Here is a 15908-nt window from a genome sequence, read left to right as displayed (position 1 = left end):
ATCAGTTGCAGCAATGCATTTAGTTTTAAATCGCTGGTAAAAGATGCTGGTTGCTGAAAATAGCAGGAGCAGCAAGTGACATGATAATTATATTAACAATTAACGCTACTAATAGTGTAATCCTAGTAATTAACATTTATATCAGTCCTGACAGAAGGTTCTAATTAAGAGATAAATAAAAACGGTGATCGGTGTAACACTACTTTTACTAATGAGTGCTTTGACTCCAAATCACTTAATTAGGTTTCTTAAAGTGGGGAATATTTGCTGTCATATGCATGTTATTTTAGATTGAAATTAAGTAACATGAGTGCAGCATAAAGTCCTGACCAAGCACTGCAGCATATTATTTAACAGATTAAAGTTGAGCATCATACCTTCTACATGAAAAACTGTTGCTTACCACTAATCCACACACTTTTATTCTTGTTGCACAAAATCATACTGATTATTTTTTAACAAACTGTTACTATCTGAAAAAGGATACATTTTTCAAGATTTTGTATCAAATCTCCAAGCTGTCATTGTCTGCTTTGCTACAGTTGATTTGTATCCTTGCCTTTGACATAAAAGGAATTTGTGATTTGTTTTAAGTGCACAGACAAGAAAATACACCTAGAATAGTATTGCTCTCCAAATATCCCATGGCCTGTTAGAGGTTCAAACCCAAATATTTGTAAATGTTTAAAAAAATCCAGTAAAATATACTTAGCATTGGATGTAGCATGAATCACATGGTGCAAACACACACCGGCTCATATGACCTTGCTCATTTGTTTGTCATTTCAAGCATCATGCACTGACTCACACATTTTGTCCGGAGTGCTGTACAGTGGTCACACACCCACACGTAAAGCTATCAGTTGAGGTGATGCAAAGCAATGAGAGTAAAGTTTTCCCTTTCAGACATATATGCTAACAGAACAATACAACAATTGTGTGAAGTATCTTGCCTCCTGTCTTCCGCAGAGAGATTAGAAAATGGATGTCAGTTTTATCTTTGCACTTCAGATACTGGAGGTAATTAGTTAATAAATAAAGTCCCCTAAGATTTTACTAACAGCCCATAATCCACTAAAAATGTCACCGGAAAAATAATATTTGACAGTCTGTGAAAACAGTCAAGCAGTGATGGTTCTTGCATTAATTGAGCCCTGGGGAAGCCTGTCTATCTACACCTCACGTCAAACCCCCACTGCTGGATAGAGTTGTATAGTTTTACTTCTTATGTTCCTTTTCGTAGAAATCTATCAATCCTACTCATTTTGTAAAGCAAACATTCAACAAACTGTGTTTCTAAGAGTTTGTATCAAGGTAGAGTAACACAGTTCAGGTTTTTTAATACTGTAAACTTTACATAAATAGCCTTTTAATTTTGCTCTAGATTGAAAGCTGGGAATCAGACACCAACCAGCATTATTATCAGCATCTGCACTGCCCATTGACTGTACATGCAAAAATCAATATAAATCTGGTTTGATTAGAACTGACATGCTTTTTTGTAGTTAGGTGCTCCTGACAACTCAGTACCCAGTGCCTGGGCATTGAACCATATCACAATTATCAAAACATCCACTGCAGCCACACTCTTATCGGGATATTGAAGTGCAGTGGAAAAATAACTGAATTGAGGGTGGCTGTCAGAGTTTTTGGTATTTCCTGTTTTAAAAACAGTGTTATAAACCCACCGATGATTCCAAACATGTCTAATTGAAGTGACGTAAGAAACTCAAGGCAGCTTTTTATCTTCAGTTCCATTGGGTGAATGACACCTTCCTGGAATGGACTGAAGAGACATTGGTGATTTTCTTTCACATTGTTTGTTTTCACTCCAAGTCTAAATGGGCCTTCCACCAATCCCAAACTCTCTTCCTCTACTAGATGCCTACTTCAGCTGACATCCATGTTCTTGTCTAACTCTGAGAAAGACAGAACAAGCAGATTCACATAATATTATATCATTAGTTTAACATCACACACACTCAGAGGTTAAACTAAACATTGTGTCTGTGCAGTTAGACAGTGGTGACTGTCAACAAGGAGCTTGGACACAACATGTCCTCCTGGTTGTCCAACCTGGTCCCATGAGTCAGCAGCTCCTCTACAGTTGTCCAGTCATCCAACAGCTTTCTGTTCCTCAGACGACTCAGCTTCCGTTGACTCAGCTCCAGGACAGTTTTGCATCGCCCCTCAGCAAACGGTCCAACTCCCCTGCTTTCTATTAAGCCTCCGTCTCCTATAGACGCTGCTCCCCGGCTAAGAGCTTCTCGTAAAGGCCCGCCTCTGGCCAGCAGCTGTTGCTGCTTTTGCTCCCGAGCCAACAGGAAGTGTTCTCTCCTCTCTGTTCGGCTCCAGTAGCGACCCAGCAGCATGTCAGTGTTGTTCTCTTCATCAGTGCTCATTCCACTCCGTTCATCTGCCAGCTGATGAGCTCGATCTCTGAGCAACTGGCTCCTTGTGACTCGTGAGGTTGTGTTAGGTCTAGAGCTTGGGTTAGGTTTTGCCTGCAGACCGGAACCGGCATTGTGACTTGAGTTTGCATTTATTTGTCCATTCTTTGCCTCACATTCAGCAGAAGTTCCAACTCCTGTGTGGCCCTCCAAAGTGCTGTAGAGACCTCTACCTCCTCCACCTCCGTAGGACTGACGACTGGCCGGCTTTGGCCAGGTGTCGTTGACGTCTCCCGCCTGCAGTGGGAGGACATGACTCTGGAGGTGCTGCTGTTCTCTAGCTCTGCTCCTTTCCAGCTCCAGTTGCCTCTCTCTTTCCTTCTCCTCCTGGAGATTTGTCTCTCTTTCCCTCTCCATCTCTCTTTCAATTTCTCTTTCCCTTTCAATCTCCTTTTCCTTTTGTAGTTGTCTCTTTTGTTCAAGTTCCCTCTCCATCTCCCTCTCTCTTTCTGCCATCGCTGGCTCAGGCATTAAGCTTCTATCTTGAGTGTGCCACCAGTCATTTTGTGTGATCTGACCACCCGAGTTGTCATAGCATCGCTCACTGGTGTTGGTGCCCCTGACGTGTCCCAAAGCAGCCGGGTGTTGTTGGGGTGGTAGGGCCATGCCTGTTGGGTGGGAAGCCATCACACCAGCATCTAGCTCACCTTCCTCTGGCAGGCCTGGTGGAAGGACATTGTGTGGAGTGACACCTCCACAGTAGTGCAGAGTTGCAGCACAGTAGGAAGGTGATGCTGGGTGGCTGGCCCGGCGGCGGTATTCCTGCGGAGGCGGTCGATGGTGTAGGGTTCTGCTCCTCCTCAGCATGCCTACTGAGCTTGAACCCTGGTGGTTGTACTGCTGCTGCATGGGTATTTGTGGTCTTCGATGGCTGGAGGGTGTGCTGCAGGTGGAGAGGACTGGGGCATTTATACGTGGGACTGCGGTGTGAGAGGGGTTGAAGAGAGCACCGCTGCTAGAGCTGTGGCGGTTCAGACAGGGTCGGTCAGCTTTATGGAACTGGACCGATGAAACCCTGGAAATAAAATTGTTCTAGTTAACTGATGCGACAACATGTGCAGCTGAAATCATGTTTCCATACACATCGTAAAAAGACATAGCCATTTCTTTAACTATCACCATCAGCACTGGATCAGAAAGAAAAAAAAAACATATCAGTTGAAATTACTGACATTTGTATTTGTGAAATTAAAATTAATAAAAGGAATTTCTCTTTAGAAATGAATTTATTTTCTTTAAAATCTGAAGTTTACATACAATTTGAAACTAGATCCCGCTGGCTTTCAACTCCAGCGGGATCTAGTTTTAAATTGTATGTTTTTTGTTTTTAAACTGTAAGTTTTTTTTTTTTTTTATTGTTATGTTGTGTTTTGATGTACAGCACTTTGTATCAGCTGTGGTTGTTTTAAAGTGCTTTATAAATAAAGTTGGTATGGTATGGTATGCACTAAGGTCTATGGCTTTAAAGCTGCAGAATGTAACTTTTTGATTAAACTTTTACTATGTAGTGACAGTACAAATAATCAGTGAAAGAAATTGAGCTCCTATGCTTTCCCAGTTCTCCCAGTGCTAACTATAAACAACCAATCAGAGGCAGGAGGTCTTGGTGCTGTCAATCAGACCTCCTTCTGGCTTTGATTGGTTATTTTTTGTCTGGCGTGATGCATTTCTTCAGACAATAGTAGTTCAAGGAGGAGTATGACCATTTGTATGACAGTATGTTATGAGACCGATTAACTGTCGTATACTGTCACAACACAGTGACAGTTTTATCAAATATGTAAAAAAATTTTTTATAAAATTATATATATATATATATATATAATTTTATACTGCAACTTTAAACAACTTGTGAAAGCTTGTTGTCTAACATTAAGTTAAAAACAAGATATCTGTGGACTTCCAAAAATCTGCATCCTCCTTTGAATTTTCAGATGCCTGAATCTGCACTATTCACCTACTCATAAAAATAATAATCAAGAATAAACCCCATGGGAATGTGCAGTCATAATACTATTCAGGAAGGATTCAGATACTTTGTGTTGTGCTGACATAGGCTGGAAGGCTGGTCAGCAAGGAAGAAGCAATTACTCCAAAAGCAACATAAAAAAAAGAGGCTTACTGTTGCACCAAGGGAGCAAAGATCTTATTATTGCCAACCATAACCTGTGCTCTGATGACACTTGAAAATTGATAAAAGTTTAACTGTTACATTTGGAGGAAAAAGCCTAAAGGCACCATCCCATTGGGTGGCACTGTTATGTTGATGGGAGGCAAATTACAAATTATATTGCATCTTGAAGAAAGAGCTTTATATGCAAATATGCAAGCAACATTTCAAGACATGAGCTAAGACATTAAATATTGGGTACAAACATGCCTTCTGACTTCACAAAGACCCTACAAGCATGCCTCTAAATTAGTTACAAAGTGATTTTAAAACAAGAAAGTTACTGTTTTGGCTTAACCTTAACCCACAAAGCCATCATGTTGATCTCTTAAAAACTCATAGAAAATGTGTGGACAGAACTCAAATGGTGTGTGCAAACAAGGGGACCTATAAACAGTTCTGGCAGGAGGAATGGGCCAAAATTCTAACGTACTGTTTTTAGAAGCTTAGGAATGGATAGTCAAAACATTTGACTCCAGTCATACAGTTCTAAAGTAATGCTACCAAATACTAAAGAAATATAGGTAAACCTCAAACTTTGACTAAAGTAATACAAAAAAATGTCTTTCATGTAATTCTGGTGTTTGGCAAATGGAAATAAATTTGAATGAGCAGAATAATTCTCAATTGACAGGGCACACATTTTTGATTAATAAAATATATTCTGCTCTATTCATTTGGAAAGCAATGCCAGTGTAAATAGACGGACTCATGAAACATTACATTTTAAATGTGCACAAGTCTTTCCGGTAGGCTCCCTAACACTTATTTAAATACTATGTTACTTTTAAACAAGGCAGCCACTTAACTAATGAATAGTAAAGGAATGTTTTGGTGGTGGACAAAATGAAGTCATGGTTTTGAACACAGGTAACTGAAGGAAAGCTCTATTTTTAAAACAAACACCAATGCGCTGCAAGGCAGGTTGTCCAAAAAATAACTACATGGATGTATGAGCATAGATTTGATATGACAGAATACACAGAGCAAATAAATGCATAAATCTAACATAGGACTACTGAAAAGTCACGATTATAAATGCTGAAAGAGGTGATGGTGATAGTAATTTATGAAAAGTGTGATGACTCATATATGAAAACTTTTGAATTGGTCGGCAGAAAAAGAAAACAACTGATGGAAACATTGACAGAACCTGACTATTGATATATTTTGGGGTAAAAAGTATGAGTAATTGGTAATTGTAATTACTTACCACTAAGTAACGCTTCAGATGAAGGCAAATACAATACTAAAAACACAAGACTCATTCCTGAAGCCATTCTCACTCTAAGGCAAATTTCTATTGTGAAGTGTCATTTTATGGTTTGAAAAATGGATGCAACACTTTCTACTCTTTTGTGCCTTGTTGAACCAAATTAGAAAGCAAGTTTGACAGAACTGTCTTTTTTGTAGCACATGAGCACTGTTACCAGCCTGTCTTAGGTGTGGGGTTTCAAATGATTTCCATGTGATTCACAATTTAAAAAATAAAAAAAAATCATAGTGGATAAGACTGTAATTAAGATCAATGTTACTAATCAATGAAATATTTTTCCCAAATTACCTGAAAAGTCCACGAGGCTGGACATCCATGACTGGCCCAGCTCCATCCTCCATCCCATGTTGCAGGTGCTGACATGGGGGCTGCATCGTCAGGGCCTCTGGTATCGACTCGAGCAGCTCCCTGTGGCTCTTGGGGCAGCTGTCACGCCTCTCGCGTCTCTCGCATGGTTCACCCTGATGTTGCATCCTGGCATTGTACAGACGCATCCTCTTCTCTAAGAGCCTTTGGAAGTGCCTGAACTCACCGGTGCTAACACTGTAGAAGCCTGAATCGCTGAGCTCCGAGGAGATGAAAGACTCTGAGGATGGAGAGCCCCCACCTCCGAACCCCCCACACCCAGCAGTGGCAAAGTTCCCATGAGGATGACAGTCTTCCAGACCTCCCTCCTCTGTCTCCAGCCCTGAGAGATCACCCTGATGGAGGGAGCCATCTGTCCAGCCCAGACCACTGTCCAACTCATGGTGAAGGGGCATGTAACCCAATGGCTTCTCCAGGATGAAGTCCTCATCGTCAGTCTACAAGACAAGAGATGCTCATTCTAAAGGACAGTTCACAAACAGGCAAATCAGAAGCTAAAAATAACTGCATGTTGCATGTGTAGTTCCTCAATACAAACTGGATGAGTTTGTGGAACAATAGGATGCCAAAAACTCAGAAAGATTGTTTTGTTGTTTTAGTAAAGCAAGAAGGTCTCCAAAATCTAAGAATTACTCCAACAATCAACATGTTTAGACTCCTTGTGTTGTCTAATCTCCAGCCTATAAATTCTTGCAAATTTCTTTGTTCTAGTTTTAAAGAAATTATATTTAAAATTTCTTAAAGTACCAGTTCATTGTTGTCACACAGTTACAAATGAGCAGGGCAGTTGTTGAAGGTTTTAATTGCATCTCACACTCCAAAGCAGTGGAATCAGTTCTCAGGGGCCATGTTTTAATTCTTCCCCTAATTCAACACACCTGAATCAAATGGTAGTTCAATAGCAGGATTGTGGAGAACTTTATGACATGCTGCGATATTGGTTTTGGAATAGAATGGAGACTGTGAGTAGAAAATGTCACTAAAAAGGTAAGATTGCAGATACCTGGCTGTGGCAGGTTGTTGGTTCATCTAAGTCAGGATTGCAACATCCCATCAGGCAATTCTTCCTTTTTTGTCGACGTCTGGCGAGTTCGAGATCCTAAAGAATTTATGCAGTGGAAAATTGGAAATAATTAATGGAATAAACATAAAGAGTACTTTTCTAGGCTTATTTGACTACGTAACACTTTCATACATTATTTCTAAAAACCTCTTCAAGAAATATTTAATCAGAATTCTCTTTTTCTATGAAAACATTGAGTAAAAAAGCTAATAGCCAATATAAAATTGTAGCTTGAAGTCCAGCAAACCGTGGTGGTATAAGGTATTGATTCAAATGACCTGTACATATGCATACCACGCTTTGTTTCTTTTTTTTGTGTGTGTGTGAATAGGTTTTAAGACCACGTCTTTCCTCCACTCACCAGTCATGTGTTACTGTGTTTTGGTCTAATAAATAAAATCCCAGTTATACACACCAACATTTGTGATACTTTTGCAAGGTGCTGTAGAAGATTTCCAACATTGCTTTGATTTCTTTTTATTTTATTCAAGCTGATAAAATGCAGCATATATTCACATCAATGTTTATTTCTTGGATCTTTTTTTTAACTGTTCACCTCACCTGATGGTTGATTTCCACAGTGTCCCGTGGTGAGCTAGACATATAGCTGTACCGTCCTCCATCACAGTGATCTTGTGGCAGAGACAGATGGCCATAATAATGTCTGAGAAAAAACAAGATGAACAATTTAGCAGCTTCTGAGACAATTATGTATGTCTTATGAAAGCTGTGGTTAAAGCCTATAAAACGAATCCCAAAACAATCAAACAGTCCTAAATAAATTTAAATGCCAGAGCTTTTGCAATCACAGGATAATAGACACTAATCTGCTCTGAGTGTTTATGTGTGATTTACATAACTAGTACCCAAATATTTTGCAAAAACTTCAAATATCTTATTGGATATCTTAAAGTGATTGGTGGTTGTCATTCAGTGAAATAAAGTCATTTAAAGCATAATAAATAAGTCATAATTTAACAGCTCTTTATAGAAATGTTTTACTAACATGCAGGCCATTAATTCATTACATATGTTGTGTAGGCCTGTCACAATAATACACAATAATTCATAAATCATTTGATTGCATGATAAATTAAAATAAGCTCAATAACTTCCATTGGTATAAATTATCTCTTTTTTCCTCTATTTCTACCAAAAACTGGATGATAAAAGTTTTCAGTTTGGTGCTTTGGTGTCAACAAACCTTTATTTTGAAGGACAATTTTATTTACAAAGACTTCAAAATTAATTGTATTTGTTGTTTTATTTATTTAGTCTTCCAGTTCCAGTGTTAAATGTTCATTAGAATTTAAAGTTAACTGATCTTTTAGAATGTGATCTGGCATTATTGTTTTTTGGCATTACCATTATATTACTTAAAAATAGTTTCAAAACAGCAATATTATCGTTTATCACAATAATTTCTGGAGCAATTTATCACAGGCCTGCATACCTGTCTGGGTAGGAGGGGCTAGATGTGTTAATTCCCGCCCCCCTCATTGGAAGAGGTAGGTTGAGGTGCTGCAGGTTGAGCGGCAGGGGTTCCCAGGATCCCCTGTCTCCCTCATTGCCCCGCCTCCTCTGGCCCTTGATCTGCAAGGTGATGGGGCGCTGACTCGCAGCAATAATCCTCAAAGCATCCCGCTGGCTTAGGTGTGCTAGACTCCGCCCACTCATCTGAGTCAAGTGAACAAACACAGATAGGATATTATGGTGGAATGTACATGGCCTTTCCTGGAGGATGATATTATCATTTTTGCTTCAACCAGGGATACACATGAATGAAACTCCAATTGTCACTCTTTTTTTATGATAAATTTGCTATGGATTTATCATAAAACATGAGTTTTAATCTCTGCAACATTTAACTTTAGCAGAGTCAGAAGTCACATCATCAAAACGATAGTCATCAGTTATTTGAATGTATGAGGTTGACTGGGTTAGGAAATGTATTTGGCATGTCGTTTTTATGCCCTCATATTATGTCACTAAATAAATCACTTTTTTCTCAGTGTCTGACAAACGAACAACATTTGCTCTGCTCTGCTCTATTTCCTCTTCATATGAGTTATTTAAATTACACATCTGCCACATGTCTGCCTTTACCTTGAAATGACTTTTCACTAACTACCCACTAAGCAATAGCCCTGAGGCCAAATATAGATTTCATTAAGACATCAGTTGAAGTTAAACTTATGCAACCCTGATTTAGATTCATATATGTATTTTAGACTGAAGCTGTCTGGTTTAAAAGAAAACTAAAGATTAAAAGGATAAAAACGAAATGTCTGGAAATCATGGAAAAATATTAGGAAGCATGAACTGGAACTTAAAGAATCTAATTTGACTAAATTTCAATCAGTAATCTCATCTTTTTTTCATTGGCAAGCTCAAAAACTAAATTAAACTCCACATTTACAGTGTGGGGTATAATTTCATATTAGAATATGAGGATAGCAAAAATAATATCAGGACTGTAAAAAACTGAATGTTGAAAATTAAGTGAATGAAAACCAATAAACATTTCTTCAATAAAAACAGCAGTGATTGGAATCTTAACTCAGTTTTTCTCTTTTTCTTCCAGTTCAGCAAGCAGAGATTTATGTAACAAAACTAACAGATCTTCATGCCAAGATATCCTGTACAGCGTGCCAGTCTTTGTTTTAAGAAACATTTTTAAATATAATTACATAACTAAATGCTAATTTGGAGGCTCAGACAGGAATAGTTGACAAGTACAGAAGCCAGAATGGAATGCTTTCTACTCTCATGCAGGTTGATTGTAAATCTGGAGGTTTAGAGTCCTTGTCAAATGGCATTTTGACTAAAAATCTGGAGGTTTTTAGTCAAAAAACTCCAGATTTTTTTGATAATTGTTTGTGTTCAAACCATTATCTTAATGGTTTGAACACAATACATGTTGTAAACTGGCAAATGGCGTTTTGATTAAAAATCTGGATTTTTTTTTTTTCAAAATCTCTTTCTCTTTCTTACCGTTTATTCAGTGTCACATGCTTTAAAGCACTTTGAAATGCCTTGCTGCTGAAATGTGCTGTACAAATAAAATTTGATTGATTGATTGTTTTGAATAACATATTGAGTAAACTTGAGGGAGTCATAGTAAAACTATTCAACACAAAGACAGTGCTGCAAAAATAATAGTTGCCCCTACTTTGAGGGGTCAAACTCTGGAAGGTTTGACCCCTCAAACAGTGATTCTGAAAAAAGATGGGAAAAGAAAAAAAATATATAAGTGACCTACAATACTTAGAGAATCAGTTTAGGCCAGAAAATGTACAGCCAGTTGCCTCAGTAAAGGAACAGTAAGATCTTACCTGTAGTTGAATTATAGAATGTACTAAAGCTATGCTACAATATCTTTGATGGCACCACCTAAGTGAGTACCAACACATCCATATATGGCATTGCTTTTGGTACATTTTGCTGCCAAAGCCAATTAAAATTGTTGCTGCTGTATGCAATATTTGTCTATAACATTTTGAGAATGTTATAGGTAAAATACCCTGCATTTCTGCAATCAGTTTGTTCTGGACTCAAAGATAAAGGCAGAATAAATCCGATAACTGCACATTGCACATCACAGTTCTGTGTGTGTGTGGTCAGAATCAAGTAAAGGAAAATATGAGATGATTCTTGCATTTTTTTTTTTCAAAAAAGGACAAAAAACTCTGAGAAACTGCACAGATGCTTAATCCTCCATTTATCTTCCAAACATTTTTGACTTCTGTGTGTTGTCTTCACACAGTGTAAATACTAATCTTGGCAGTTCCCATTGAAATTATGTGAACTTGGACTTCATAACAAATTTATCCCAGGAACAACTGCTATGAACAGAGTGGGGAATACAGCTTAGCTAATCACCAGATGCTGCTCAGTGGCATCATGGGAATCACTGAGGAATTATTCCAGTTCGGTCATGGATTGTGGGAATCCAGCATCCATCGACGCCTCTGTGCATTTTTTTGGAATGCAAGCTGCCATTTTGAAGGCAGCGTTCATTCCATCATCCTTTTTTACTATTATCTTAATGGTTTGAATGCAATACATGTTGCAAACTGGCAAAATTATAAGACACAACTGGGCAGCAAGATTCTGTTTCTCTCTGACAGATGGTTGGATTAGGGACACCTGGGCAGCCACAGCGTGTTCATCAAACATGACAAATATGAGTATGTCTCTGTAGGTCTGCAGTGAGGTGTGTTACTTCTGAAAAGCGGCATAACCCTTATTCTGCTTGCTACATATCAGTGCATGCAGCTCAAAAGCCATCGAATTAGACGCATGAACAGCATTGTTAACTCCAGTGCATCAGAACCATGAGTCACCCTCCGCTACATTCAGCTACACACAGACACACACACGTACACGCACACGCACAAAATGCATACAGCTTGAGCAAAGGAGCACAAAATGGCACCTGTATGTAAAGACGGCGGATGGCAGCAGGATGAGTGAAGGTGCCAGTGACAGAAATGAGACAAAATCTAACATAACTTTGTAAAGAAATGGCATGAACAACTTAACATTGTGTTTAATTGTCTCACATTCAAATGCAACATCCTGCAGAAATCCCAATGCCTACTTTGAGTCTCATTAAATACACACATACTGACACATCCACAAGCAAAAAGCACAAGCACTGGTGACTCCATTTTATCTAATTCAAATGAGAGCTAATTAAAAATACACAGCAGGATTTCTAGCAGTCAGACAGTTTTTTAATGGCTTACCGTTTGGTCACCCATCCATGGTCCAGAGAGCCAACAGCCCATCTCCACAGCAACAGAAGGCAGCTGCCGAGGGTTTTGGTAAAATCAGCTTCTCTGCTGGTTCCCTTCAGCAGATCGCCTCTTCTGCCTCCTCCTCTTCCTCCGCCTTGCAATCTCTCTCTTTCTTTCTTTTTTTTCTCTCTCTCTCTAATCACAGTGCCTTTTCCCCTCAGCTTTTATCCTCAGCTTCTGTTTCCCCACACTTTCATTCAAGCAGGACCTCTTGTTTTCCATCTGTTTCTTCAACATCTCTTGCCACATCTCCTTCAAAAACTGCTTGAAATTTCAACATTCTGCACACAAACAGAGGCGCGACATGCATGCATGGCAGCGCTGCAGTCATAAAAAAAATATGCGCAGGCTGACAGTGCGTTCAGAGATGGAGAGGGAAACACACAGCCAGGATGCTGTCTGATTGGTGTCCTTTAAAGAGTCATCAGCCAATCACATGCACTGTTCTCCTTGTGGAGGTTTTCCTCTGTGTCTGAAACTCCTCAGCAAAGCTTCATGCAAGAGGCAGCCTCCACTGCAGTGATACACTCGGCAGCAGGGGAAACACGCTATCAAACTATCCATCTTCTAGCTGCTCAGCTAGGATCTCCCCCTAGCAGATGCATGCTGGGAGATGGAGTGAAGGCATTGTGGCTCTTTCTTGCTTATCGGAATCAACCCGAAAGATGTTCTACTTTGACAAGTTTATTAATCTGAGTTTTGAAACAAACTTAAAAGAGGATGCTCAGTCCCTATCTTAGGCATTTTTTTCAGACTTTCGTTTGTATCAATTCTCAAGTACAAGAGCAACAACACATTTTCACAATGTAACAGTCACAAAGGACAGCACAAATGAAATAAACAAATAAACCTATACTGGTTGTAGTAGTGTGCACACTCTTTTTTCTTTTTTTTTTTTTTTTGCTCTAGTGGCCTTTTTTGACAGGAAAGTGAGTTTTCAGATATGTAGTTCTGCATTCTGGCTTTGTTAGTCAAAAATTTGAATTTATCTTCTGTTGGTTTAGACTTGCACTCATTATGAAGCTGAAAAAATACATTCTGTTTTTATGGTCAGCATTCTGATAGACCACTGAAGGTTTGGGGCCAAAACTGTCAGGTGTTCTGTTCATGATTAAATACACTCATTTAATATCTTGGGAGGAAATTTGTGGATGAACACATATTAATAAAATATTCCATATTTTCTGATATTTCTTCCCTACCAGGTAGCGACTGTGTCAGCTTTTCTTGTACTATCCACAACATTCTTCCCTTTTTAACTTTTTCCAATTCATCCTTACATTGGACTTCACTCACTTGCTCCTCTTGATTTCCAAGGTATTCAATATTCAATATTGCCTGGCTACTTTCTCTCTTGACAATGTTTCAGTAGACATGTCTAGTCAAAATCTAGGCCTAACTACACCTAAGAGAATGTTATAAGTGTGTGAATTGATGTTCACAGATGCTCTCCACCCATTCTATAGAAGCTTGAGCATCACTGCAAAACAAAAACAAAAATTAGCTCTCTAAATATTGGTTCATGGACAGAAAACTCTAAATTTTCTTATTTTCTTATTTTTATTTGAAAAACAAAATTCAAACTAAGAATCATTTTCCTTTCAATCTCATGTTATGCATTGCTTTATGTTGGATACATAAAATCCCATTAAAATGTGATACTTTTCTCTGCTGAAGAACAGTGTCACAATGTTTCATTACGGGGATGGTGTATTCTTTGCAATACATATGCAGAAAGGATCCACTGCAGGGATTGTGTCAAACTGCAAGCACTTGTTATGTCTTTCTTTGAAAAACCAATTACTTATTGACCATTTTAGAAATAGGGAAGATTTTACCATTATTTAACTTTTTTAATTGAATAATTAAAGATTTTATTTGCAGAAAAAATGAAGCCCAAATTCTTTCCTACTAATTTATGATTATGTTCTACTCTGTGTGGGCCAATGAAATAGAATCCTCATAAAATACATTACAGTTTGTGACAAAAATAATAAACAGTAAGAAAAATAGCTATAAAAACGTTTTTAAGGCACAATACCTGCCTAACTACATAAATCTGAGAATTGATTTTACTCTGGTTGGTCTTCCCGATACGCCACCTCATCTTCCTCCCCTCCACTTGGTTGATTTAGGAAGCCAACACTTGATTGATGAAACTACTTGACATATGTGTGAGTTTGATCTGTAGCTTTCGAACAGCTGGTACGAGAACATATTTTACAAAGCATCCTTTGCTTTTTATGTCGACATGACAACAGACCACCTCCTGCCCACAAAGTCATCTGTATGCCACTTCAACATAGTTTCATTTCATCTGGTTCACTCTAAATGACCCTGCTTTTTAACTGTTTGGTTGTCATGGTAACAGGCTTGCATTAAAAACGAAGGGATTGTATGTGTTGCTTGTGAATTCACTGGAATGTCTTTTACTAGAGCAGCTCTCCTTTTTGTGCACCGATGCTGAATACGAGTGTTAGTGGTGACACCGTGGACAGACAGATGGTGGCAGTGATAATGGATGCATGTCTTACTGCTGATGAAGGTGATGATGATGAAGATGATGGGTGCATCTGGAAGCCTGTAGCTGAGCTCTGCCATTTTTGTACTAAAGTGCGGAGGCGGAAAGAAAGAGCGATGGAGAGTGAGCATGTGTGCTTTACCCACTCACACACACACACACACACACCCATACTGTAGAGCTTCAGCTGCGACACACAGACCTGTCTGTGGCTAAAAATGGAAAGCATACTTGCTGTTGCTGAGAAGCCACAAGAAGGCTCAAAATGAGGCAAGTGTACATGCAGAGATTCTTATTTGCATACATCCTGAAAGAATATCGGATATATAAAAATTACAATATTAAAATATGTTTTAATGACTTTATCTTATCATCAAGCAGCAACAGTTAAACGTCCTAAGGCACCTAATCTTCTGTAATTATAAAATGTTCCAGGGCCTTTTAAAGAAGGTGCTCCATTGATACCCCTTTGATTGATCAGTCTGTTCAATTGAATGTTTCATGCAACTAACTATTTACCACATTATCAATGAATTGGAACATAATTTATGTGTCTTTTTTTTTCCTTATCACATTTATTTATGTAAACAGGGACAGGACACAATAACAAAAGCATGCATAGTATTTGTAAATACACCAGATTATAGCCCAAGTCTGTTTGGTTTTGCCGTGACTGATTAGTATTAATATACAAAATAATATCACATCCTAGAAATTCCTCTTAAAATATACACAGAATTATGTAAAACATAAGGGAAAGAAAAAAACTCTGTGTTGTATCAGTGTCATCTTTCAGTTGGTGTGTTTTTTATGCTAGTAAGTCCATCTTTTATATTGGTGATAAACATATTCACGACGTGATACAGACTGTGAACTTCAGTATTTATAACTGTGTATGACTCTCAGATTATCCAGGATTAAGTTTATCTGTGTAGGAGTTTCTTGGTGGCTCCAAACAACAGATGTATTTGATTTTTAACATTGAAGTAAGGAAATATTATTATTCATAGGGAAGCCTTAAGATAAAGATTTTCTGACAGTTTCCTTTTTTTCAAATTTGTTTTTTGCTTATCATGTGTAACTGGATATAATGTCTAAGTTTTAGAACTAAGGTGTTCCAAAGTGTTAAATTGGTTTAGCTACAACTGAAAAACCAAGCATGTGTAATAAATACATCTTATATATCTTATGTGTCTGTCTTAAATGTTTTTGAATTGCATACAAATGACTACTTTTTACTTCTACTTAAGTAAAAATAGA

The 15908-nt window shown here is 38.2% G+C and overlaps 1 protein-coding gene across 1 annotated transcript; it reads right to left on the bottom strand.

Moving 5' to 3' along the window:
* Window positions 1-323: 323 nt before the first annotated feature.
* Window positions 324-14728, bottom strand: LOC106916738 (uncharacterized). Its single transcript, XM_088005993.1, has 6 exons — window positions 14561-14728; window positions 8779-9002; window positions 7887-7989; window positions 7266-7361; window positions 6185-6699; window positions 324-3465 (listed from the first exon to the last, which is right to left on the bottom strand). The coding sequence occupies exons 1-6, from the start codon at window positions 14726-14728 to the stop codon at window positions 2016-2018; spliced, it is 2556 nt and encodes an 851-aa protein (XP_087862119.1). The 3' UTR covers window positions 324-2015.
* Between the last annotated feature and the right edge of the window lie 1180 nt (window positions 14729-15908).

Source organism: Poecilia mexicana, unplaced genomic scaffold (genome assembly GCF_051168715.1).
Source record: "Poecilia mexicana isolate PSO_F unplaced genomic scaffold, ASM5116871v1 scaffold_5, whole genome shotgun sequence".
In the NCBI taxonomy this organism is placed as follows: domain Eukaryota; kingdom Metazoa; phylum Chordata; class Actinopteri; order Cyprinodontiformes; family Poeciliidae; genus Poecilia; species Poecilia mexicana.
Note: the sequence above shows the minus strand (reverse complement) of the source record. Positions and strands in the feature narration are given on the sequence as shown.